The sequence below is a fragment of the Impatiens glandulifera genome, chromosome 9, assembly GCF_907164915.1.
Source record: "Impatiens glandulifera chromosome 9, dImpGla2.1, whole genome shotgun sequence".
Lineage (NCBI taxonomy): Eukaryota > Viridiplantae > Streptophyta > Magnoliopsida > Ericales > Balsaminaceae > Impatiens > Impatiens glandulifera.
Window position 1 is genome coordinate 8,880,760 of NC_061870.1, and position 11,001 is coordinate 8,891,760.

Genomic DNA, 11,001 nt, shown 5'->3' on the forward strand with positions numbered 1-11,001 from the left:
GTTAAACATGCAAAACTTTGTTAAGCGTGCAAAAACGTGTTAAACCTGCCGAAAACGTGTGAAATGAATTAAAACGAGTTGCATACTTATTAAAATTAAAAACATATTAAAGAAGTCAAAACAAATTAAACAAAACAAATATTAGTTAAACGAGTTAAAACGTGTTGAATAAGTCAAAAATTTATTAAATTGGGTAAAACAAATCAAATAATTGTTAAACATATCAAAATGCGTTAACCGGTATAAAACGTGTTAAATATTAAGCGAGTAAAAAATATAATAAATGTGTTAAAACTAAAATTTAGTTTAAATTACCCAACCCAAACTCAAACACATACCTAACCAACTCATATTATTCATTAATATGAGTTGGATAAAGAATTGACCAAATTTAATTTGAGTTAAATATGAGTTGAATAATATGGGTTGGGTTTACCCATTTACACACCCCTATATATTAGCCTAGTAAATCTAAAAACCTCAACGCCATACCACCTTAAACTTTAGAAAGACATCTCTCAGATTGAATTTGTTGTAGATTGTTTGTGTGTTTCCTCCTTAGAAAAATTATATTTAAAGTGCTACATAATGAGTATCGCATTTAAATAATATATGATTAAAATAACCTCACATATGACCGAAATATGAGTGAGTTATTAATTTTCTCTACTCCGGTATGAAAACACATAACTAGTTAGCTCTAAAATGAACTAAATATTTCCCTCAACTAAATGATCTCTCAAAGGTTAAATATCACGCATTGTTGCATTTATATTTGGCCGTGTCAATATGTTGCAAGTGGCATCAATCCTAGTTTATATAAGACTAAGTCGTGTTATTTTTATATTTTAGTTATTCAACTTAGTAATAAACATCCATTAGTTTTACACATGTATCATTTATACTATTTTGAATTTCCTTAAAAATTTTAATCAACAAGGAAGTGGAAGAAGAGGGTATATGTGTTTCAATAAGTGGAAATCCAACTTTTATAGCTTTAAATGACATGTAACTAATACTAAGGAGCATTAAGTTTTCATAATATATATTTTAGCATGATTGATATTGACATAATTAAATGATTAGCCTGTTTAAGTTATAAAAATATATATTTAAACTAGCTAGCTAGCTAATTAGTGAGAAACCTCCATCCATTTTAACGACGATTCATCCCACCAGCACCAGGCAAGGGTGGAGCCATTGTTCGTCTTTGAGTTTCCAGGTTGCCATACCATCCTATTAAATTTGAATTTAAACAATTAATGATTAATCTTCATCTCAGATGGGTTATTTGGAGACTCATAATAAATCAATGATTAGAGTGTAAAAACTCACGTTCTTAGGATTATGTGTTGGAGTTTTACACCCGAAATATTTAGAAAGAAAGAAAGAAGGTACCTATAGAAGGGTCAAAGCCACGGTTCTGAAGCTCTCTATACTCTTGACAGAGGGCACAGGGCTCGCACCAACAATGTATGCATATATCAGTGCAGGGGGTCTCCTGGAGGAAGAATTGGCCTCTCATCTTTGACCGGTAAAAACACGAGTATATACACGAACAACCAGTAGCTAACATTATTAACACGTACAATGTTCCACTCACTCCACATGCTGCCACCATATTTATACAACATAAAAACTAGTAATTCATTCATTCATTCATCTAATTATAATTAAATCATATTCATATTTAACGATCGATCTATCTATCTTACGCGTGGAACCCCTATCGACGATTTCAGCTATCCGACCAAATGTCACGCACGGGCAACAATAAGTCAAGCAACCTATATATATTATTACAGTATCAAATACCGATCATTATTATTATTATATTCAATCCACGAGATATAGAAGAAACTTACAATTTTCACAGTTATCAAAACAGTCGCAGAGGCCTGTAGACCACGGAACTGGATCATTGGATGATGTTGAAGAAATATGATTAGGCGTCACATTTGGTTTTGCTGGAGGAAGAGGAGGAGGAACAACCATGATGAGATCTGGTGAATCGGACGCTGCTCTTCAGAATTATATTAATTGGTTAGTTACTACGGTTTGGAATTTGGAAATTGAAAATAAGTTTTTTGGTTTCGTTTCATTTGACAGTTACAAATGCAGTTTCTATTTTTGAAAAGAGAAAGAGGTCATAGAAAAGTCGAAGATGGTCCAACAATATAAATGGAACCACCGTAGAAGGAAAGGCCAGATTTCTCGCAAACATGTGGATTCATTTTTTTTTTCTAAATTTCCATGCGCCGCATGTTTTTCGGGACAATTGATTAAGAATAAATAAAAAAAAAATTTTAATGATTTAATTCCTATATATGTAAGTTCAGCAGTTTTTATATATACTAAGATTTAATTCATTCTTTATGCATATGTTAGAAAGGAGGATGTCTTTACTAATAACTATCTTAGGCCTAGATTGTTTCAAATTATTTAAATAATTTAGAGGGAGAAAATAATGATTGTGGGTGATGATTTTGAAAAAATGATAATGTTTTTTTTTGGTAAAAAGACTTAAAGTGTATTCATATATAAATAAAATAAATAATAATAATTTAAAATAGAGGGTATTTTAGTATTTTGTTTATTAATTAATTGATTTGATGGATGAGAGAGAGTGATAAATAATTTTGTTGGGTTATTTGAAAAACCTGAATAAGAACTAGGCCTTATACTGAGAAGATACATCAAAATATATACAATGAAAAATATCAATTATAAATAGATTTTTAAAATTAAATAAAATAAATTTTTGTTGGTTAATCTCTCTTTATGTATAATATGACACATAATTTTAAATTGTCCGAATCGTCGGGTCGAGAGTTGTGGTTAATTTAAATTTATATGTGAGTAAATTAATGCTTGAGTCGAATTGTGTTTAAATTGTCCATAAAATTAAAACGGTTAAAAATAAAATTAAAAATGATATATGTATGTTTCGATCATTCAACCTAAGAAAACAAATACAACACTTTAACCAACTACACTAATAAGATTTTATAATTTAAATTTAACACCAAATTTGATTAACGCAAGACATTCTTAACAACGTAAGTTTAATTTTCTAACTAAATAATATATATTTATATATATATATATATATATATATTGATGCTTAATTTCAAAATGTTTGGATTACTGAATCGAGAGTTTTGGTTAATTTGGATATATATGTGAGAGTAAATAAATATTTTTGTCGGATTGTAGGTTGAACCGCCCATAAACATAAAATGGTTAAAAATAAAATTAAAAATACTATATGTATGTTTCAAATTTGCAACATAACAAAACAAATATAACTCTTTAACCAACTATGTTAATAAGACTTTATATTTTAAATTTAACACTAAATTTGATGAACACGGAACATTCTTAACAATATAAGTTCAATTTTTTAACTAACTAATATATATATATATATATATAATTATGCTTAATTTCAAAGTGTTTGGATTGTCGGGTCAAAAACTCTGGTTAATTTAGATATATGTATGAGAGTAAATGGATCGTTGGGTCAGTTTGTGGGTTGAACCGCTCATAAACATAAAACGGTTAAAAATAAAATTAAAAATTATATATGTATGTTTTGAACTTGCAATATTACAAAACAAGTATAACTTTTTAACCAACTAGGCTAGTAAGACTTTATATTTTAAATTTAACACCAAATTTGATGAACTTGAGACATTCTTAACAATATAAGTTCAACTTTTTAACTAATTAATATATATATATATATAATGATGTTTAATTTGAAAGTGTCCGGATTGACGGGTCGAGAGCTATGGTTAATTTGGATATATATGTGAGAGATAAATGTTGAGTTATGGAGCCTACACTTATAATAAATTCTACATTGTTAATTAGAGTTTATTGGATTTTCTTTTTAGTTTTGGACTTGGGCCTGACCAAAGTTATTTAGGTTTATTACCTGAATGTTTACCCTATAAATATGTGATTATTAAGGGTTTACATTATGAAGATAGAATTCTAGAGAGATAAAGTGTGAGGCAAAAACTTTGTATTCTTTCTTCTTCTTCATAGTGAAATCTGGTGGTGGCTGAAGTGGATGTAGCTCAATTTGAGTGAACCACTATAAATCTGTGTGTTCTTGTGTTTTTATAGATTATTTTCTAGTAGGTCAGATTTAGGAGATACAAATCCTAACAACTGGTATTAGAGCAGCTAGGCTAGATCTGAGCATTGGAAATGATGGCAAGTGAGAACAGTATAGGACATGGGATTGGAAGATTTGATGGGACAGATTATGCCTTCTGGAGAATGCAGATAGAAGATTATCTCTATGGAAAGAAGCTTCATGTTCCTTTGAGTGAGAAACCAGAGAAGAAGGATGAAGCTGAATGGAAACTCCTTGATAGACAGGTTTTAGGAGTTGTCCGATTGACGCTAGCCAAGACGGTTTCTCACAATGTAGCAAAGGAGAAGACCACCATGGGTCTGATGAAAGCTCTTTCTGATATGTATGATAAACCATCTGCTAACAACAAGGTACACTTAATGAAAATACTCTTTTACTTAAGAATGGTTGATGGTACTTCTGTCACTACTCATTTGAATGAATTCAATACAATTGTGAATCAATTGCTATCTGTTGAGATTGATTTTTGGGATGAAGTTAGTGCCCTGATTTTGTTAGCATCTCTACTAAATAGTTGGGAACCTATGAGGGCAGCAATTAGTAATTCAGTTGGAAATGCTAAACTGAAATTTGTTGAAGTTAGAGATCATATTCTTGCTGAAGAGGTTCGTAAAATTGATTCTGGTGAAACATTCAAAGGTTCTGCTCTGAATGTGGAAACAGGGATAGAGATAATGATAGAAATTTCAACCGAGGTAAGAGCAGATTTATGTCAAGGAGCAGGAGGAGTCAGTCCAAGTCTGGGAGGACATTTGAGTGCTAGAATTGTGGTAAACATGGTCATTTAAAGAGGAACTGCAAAGCACCGAAGAAAAATGGTGATGATAAAAATGATGCAGCCAACGTTGTTACAGAATCTGTCACTGATGCGTTACTTCTGTCTGTTGATAGCCCGATAGATTCATGGGTTTTGGACTCGGGGGCATATTTCCACACCACTGCCCACAAAGAATTAATGGAGAATTATGTGGCTGGAAACTGTGGGAAAGTTTATCTCGCAGATGGTGAGCCACTGGATATTGTTGGCATGGGGACATCAAATTGAAGATGGCAAATGGTTATGTTTGTAGATTAATAAGGTGAGACACATTTCAGGTTTAATGCGCAAACTGATTTCTGTTACATAACTTGATAAAGAAGGTCACAATTTCAGTTGTGGAAATGGTGCATGGAAGGTGACTAAAGGAGCAATTGTTGTTGCTCGAGGTCATAAAACTAGAACGTTATACACGACTTCAACTTGTAGAGAAATAGTTGTTGCTGTAATTGATGATTCGAAGAACAGTGAGCTATGGCATTGCAGATTGGGCCATATGAGCGAAAAAGGGATGAAATTTCTTTTGAAGAATGGACAGATTCCAGAACTGAAGTTTGTTGAACATCAGTTATGTGAAAACTGCATTCTTGGAAAACAGAAACGAGTGAGTTTCTTAAAAACTGGGAAGGAGCTCAAGAAAGAAAGACTAGAGTTGGTACACACTAATGTGTGGGGATCTGCACATGTTTCTTCTATTGGCGGATCATACTACTATGTCACTTTTATAGATGAATCAACAAGAAAAGTATGGGTTTACTTTATGAAGCACAAGTCTGAAGTATTTGCTATTTTCAAGAAGTAGAAGGCTTTGGTTGAAAATGAAACAAATCAGAAAGTTAAGTGCTTGAGATCCGACAACGGAGGTGAATATATCAATTCAGATTTCAAAGAGTATTGTGCTGAGAATGAGATCAGTATGGTTAAGATTGTTCCCCGAACGCCTCAAGAGAATGGAGTAGCTGAAAGAATGAATCGAGCATTGAACGAGCGTGCTAGAAGCATGAGATTTCATGCAGGGCTGCCTAAAACCTTCTGGACAGAAGCTATAAATACTGCTGCCTAATTGGTAAACAGGGGACCCTCTGTTCCTCTTGAATTTAGAATTCCTGAAGAAACCTAGAGTAATAAAAAGGTAAACCTTTCTTATTTGAAAGTGTTTGGTTGTTTATCATATGTTCATATTAATGAATGTGATAGGATCAAGCTTGATTCAAAGTCTAATAAATGTTTTTACATTGATTATGGTGATATCGAGTTTGGTTATCGTTTTTGGGATAATCAAAATTGGAAGATCATTCGTAGAAGAAATGTTATCTTCAATGAACAGGTTCTCTACAAAGATTGTGTTGGGAAGACATCAGATGGTGATTCCAAGTATAAAGAGACTGGTACAGTCGATTTGAGAGAATTTTCAGCTGAATATATACCGGTTGTCGAAGAAGAACAATGTGTTGTTGAAGATGAAATCGTTGAGAACGTGGCCCTAGAGGTAAATCAGCAAACACCGGTTATACAGTTGAGAAGATCATCAAGGAATCGAAAACCAGTTGAGAGGTGGTCTCCATCTCTGAACTATATCTTGTTGACAGATAAAGGTGAACCTGAATGTTATGAGGAAGCAATACAATCTGATGAATCGATTAAGTAGGAGTCTGCTATTAAAGATGAGATGGATTCTTTGATGTTGAATCAGACTTGGGAGTTCACTGAGCTACCAAAGGGAAAGAAAACACTTCACAACAAATAGATTTTCAGGATTAAAGAAGAACATGATAAAACCATGAGGTACAAGGCAAGATTGGTTGTGAAAGGATTACAACAGAAAGAAGGTATTGACTACAATGAGATTTTCTCTCCAGTAGTTAAATTGATGACAATCAGAACTATTTTGAGTTTGGTTGTGAAAGAAGACCTTCATCTTCAACAAATGGATGTCAAAACTGCTTTTCTTCATGGTGATTTAGATGAAGAGATTTATATGCGACAACCAGAAGGATTTGAAATCAAAGGAAAAGATGAGCTTGTGTGTAAGCTTCAGAAGAGTCTGTATGGTTTGAAACAGGCTCCAAGGCAATGGTACAAGAAGTTCGATAGCTTCATGAAAAGTAACAATTTTCTAAGGTGTGAAGCTGATCATTGCTGTTATATTAAGAGGTTCGATAAATCGTACATTATTCTGCTCCTCTATGTTGATGACATGTTGATTGCTAGAGCAAGTTTGTATGAGATTAACAAGCTCAAGAAAGAGTTGTCTGAAAAGTTTGCAATGAAGGATTTGGGTGGTGCTAAACAAATCCTTGGGATGAGAATTTTCAGGGATGAAGAAGTTCTCAAGCTTTCACAAGAAGAATATGTGAAGAAAGTTCTTAGTAGGTTCAACTTGTATGATGCAAAACCAGTTACTACCCCCTAAGCTAGTCACTTCAGACTATCTAAAGATCAGTCACCTTCAATAGAGGAGGAGAAAAATTACATGGCCACTGTTCCGTATGCCTCTGTCATTGGTTGTATTATGTATGCGATTGTTTGCACAAGACCAGACATAGCACATGCAGTGGGAGTTATTAGCAGATTCATGAGCAACCCGGGTAGACAACATTGGGAAGCAGTAATTGGATACTACGATACTTAAGAGGAAGTACGGGTCTCTCTTTGTGTTTTCGAAAGTCTAATATGGGTTTGGAAGGATATGTTGATGCTGACAATGGTGGTGATGTTGATAGTAGGAAGAACACAACAGGGTACATTTATACTCTGGGAGGTACTACAATCAGTTGAGTTTCAAAATTGTAGAAGATTGTTGCTCTTTCTAGTTGTGAGGCAGAGTATGTTGCTGTGACAGAGGCTGCTAAGGAGATGATGTGGTTACAACCCTTTTTGCGAGAACTGGGTCAAGACTGCGAGGGAAGTATGTTGCGATGCGACAGTCAGAGTGTCATTCATTTGTCAAAGAATCATGTTTATCATGGCAGGACAAAGCATATACAAGTTCGTTATCATTTCATCCGATCAGCTTTAGAAGATGGAGTATTAGCTCTTGAGAAGATTCCCGGAAGTGAGAATTCAACTGATATGTTGACAAAATCTGTGACAAATGAGAAACTGAAGTTGTGTGCAACTTCAGTTGGTCTTCTTCGTTAAGACATTGGTTGAAAGCCGCCACCGATAGAGAGATGATGAAGTTAGTCTCCAAGTGGGAGATTTTTGAGTTATGGAGTCTACACTTATAATAAATTCTACATTGTTAATTAGAGTTTATTGGATTTTCTTTTTGGTTTTGGGCTTGGGCCTGACCAAAGTTATTTAGGTTTATTACCTGAATGTTTACACTATAAATATGTGATTATTAAGGGTTTACATTGTGAAGACAGAATTCTAGAGAGATAAAGTGTGAGGCAAAAACTTTGTATTCCTTCTTCTTCTTCATAGTGAAATCTGGTGGTGGCTGAAGTAGATGTAGCTCAATTTGAGTGAACCACTATAAATCTGTGTGTTCTTGTGTTTTTACAGATTATTTTCAAGCAGGTCAGATTTGGGAGATACAAATCCCAATAGTAAATGGATCGTTGAGTCGAATTGTGGGTTGAACCGCACATCACTTAAAACGGTTAAAAATAAATTTAAAAATTCTATATGTATGTTTCGAACTTGCAACATAAGTAAACAAATATAACCCTTAAACAACTAGACTAATAAGACTTTATATTTTAAATTCAACACCAAATTTGATTAATACGGGGCATTGTTAACAATATAAGTTCAATTTTTTAACTAACTAATCTCTATATATAAATATGCTTAATTTCAATGTGTCTGGATTGCCGGGTCGAAAGGTCTGGTTAATTTGGATACATATATGAGAATAAATGAATACTTTGGTCGAATTGTGGGTTGACCCGTCCATAAACTTAAAACGGTTAAAAATAAAATTGAAAATGTTTTATGTATGTTTTTAACTTGCAATATAACAAAACAAGTACAACTCTTTATGATTGTGATGTAGTTTGCCGAGGGATAATAGATTGATAACAATTGAAAGTGGTTAAAAAATGTGAATCAAATATTTGATTGATCAAAGTGTGAGGTCACGATGTTAAATGTTAAAAAATTTGTATCAAATATTTGATTGACAAAATTGAAAATATAAAGTCACGAGATGAGAGATATATTGAGAAAAATATGCGATGAGATATGTGAGAAGATAAATTATTTTACTGAAGTGAATAAAATGTGGAATAAAAGTATTATATTTTAATATATTATTCATGATTTATTAAAAGTTATAAACATTAAATACATATTATTATAATTTTTTATTAAATTTATAATTTTATATTTTTATGCGTATACATAGCATGAGAATTTTCCTAGTTTATATTAAAATATTAGTATTATTATTATATATAAAAACATTTGTAAATTATAGCATGTGTTAATATTATACTGATTTTTAAAATCTCCTTAACATAAACTCAAATATAATAGCAATTAGATTATTCAAATGCTTTTATAAAATTTTAAATTAAAATATTTTATACTCATTTGACACGTAAAAAGATAATGATGCATTTTTTTATAGTAAAACATTTGTCATCCTCATATCACATCTTCTATTAAGTCCCGTTAAGCTTCATAATCTACCGTATCACATTCTAGAATTAATTTTATCCTTGGAGTACAACCCATATGATCTGTTTTTCATGATCCTTGTCGATACATTGATTGTCCTCAATCATCCAGTGTTAAGCGATTCTCACATGTCGCGAAATGGTTCTCCACTCATCCTTTATATGTGGAAAAACATAGTCTTTTGCCTCCGAAAATCAGACTTGTTCTATTCCTCCTACGCTCAAGGGATAGAAGGAAGGCTTAATCTTGCTTAATTTATGTGAGTTATCCAAGATGATTATCCTATTCAATTCGTGATTCTTTCATATAACCTCGAATCTATGATCTATTCCATGAATGGTCGTCCATATATTATGCTTTCGGGCATCGAAATATAATATCCCATTGTATTAACAGTTCGGTGCAAAATGGGAAGTCCCCATGGAAAGTATTACATCTCACGTCGGAAGGCCCATTTACAACCTCCATGTTCGAAGCATACCCAGACCTGTGGTGTACTTCTCAAGAATTCTCGCTCCCCAGATCTTGGAGGAGGGCTGTAAGACTTGGTGGAACTCATCTTTATCTTGAAGTTGGTCCAAACATAATTCTTCACGGTGCAAACTAGTCTTTCCCAGATGAAAGTATAGATTCAAGTGAGGATCACAAATCTGATCTTATAGTTGATTTATCTGCTTAGTTAGATGCATAAACGAATGTTGAAGACACAAACGACGAATCTAGCCAAGAAACTATGGATGAAGAAGTGGAGTCTGAAGAGGATGATGTTGCTCAAGATCCTACTTACTTCTATAGTCCTCATGATTTAGCTAGGGATCCTAATTATATCCTAGATGGTAAGGATGATTGTTAGGAATCCTATTTCTACTTATGGCATGTTATTGTAAGTAAACACATGAAACGATAGTCCAATATACTAAGTTATCATTAATCATTTGACACCATAACTTATTAATTACACTAATTTCCTAAAGTCAAGCACTTAACTTTATGACATATTTACTTACTTAGACATAACATATGCTCATAAGTACAAAGTTTGTATTTTCTAAAATGATTAAATTTATTTATATTTTCTTCCATTTTTCTATAGAAAAATGTCATTGATAGAAGTTGATTATCTTGTTATTCATATGGATCGTTTCTTCGAGTCAGAAAATCATACACTAGATTTACACTTGGGAGATTTTCTCACTTTGATAAGGACATAAGTTGACTTTCATTTCTTATGTCACATGAAACTACGTTGGGATCCAAATACTCACATATTTGTTTTGGGAGATATACACTTTTTCCCAACATTTAAGGAGTTTGGAGATTTATTGTTGACAACTCTAGCTCATATCTTGTGTCTCACACCTAGTGTAGGAGATACGATTTTATGACC

General features: G+C 32.8%; 1 protein-coding gene across 1 annotated transcript; it reads right to left on the reverse strand.

Moving 5' to 3' along the window:
* Positions 1 to 1,156: 1,156 nt before the first annotated feature.
* On the reverse strand, positions 1,157 to 1,995 carry LOC124915795 (cell number regulator 2-like). Its single transcript, XM_047456554.1, has 4 exons — positions 1,866 to 1,995; positions 1,716 to 1,787; positions 1,399 to 1,611; positions 1,157 to 1,236 (listed from the first exon to the last, which is right to left on the reverse strand). The coding sequence occupies exons 1-4, from the start codon at positions 1,993 to 1,995 to the stop codon at positions 1,157 to 1,159; spliced, it is 495 nt and encodes a 164-aa protein (XP_047312510.1).
* Positions 1,996 to 11,001: the final 9,006 nt, after the last annotated feature.

Excerpts from the sequence above, each read along its gene's own strand:
- LOC124915795 (XM_047456554.1), bottom strand. The coding sequence starts at position 1,995 with ATGGTTGTTCCTCCTCCTCTTCCTCCAGCAAAACCAAATGTGACGCCT. Across the intron at positions 1,788-1,865 it reads TTTTGATAACTGTGAAAATT|GTTGCTTGACTTATTGTTGC; the intron begins GTAAGTTTCTTC and ends TAATATATATAG. Across the intron at positions 1,237-1,398 it reads TGGCTTTGACCCTTCTATAG|GATGGTATGGCAACCTGGAA; the intron begins GTACCTTCTTTC and ends CAAATTTAATAG.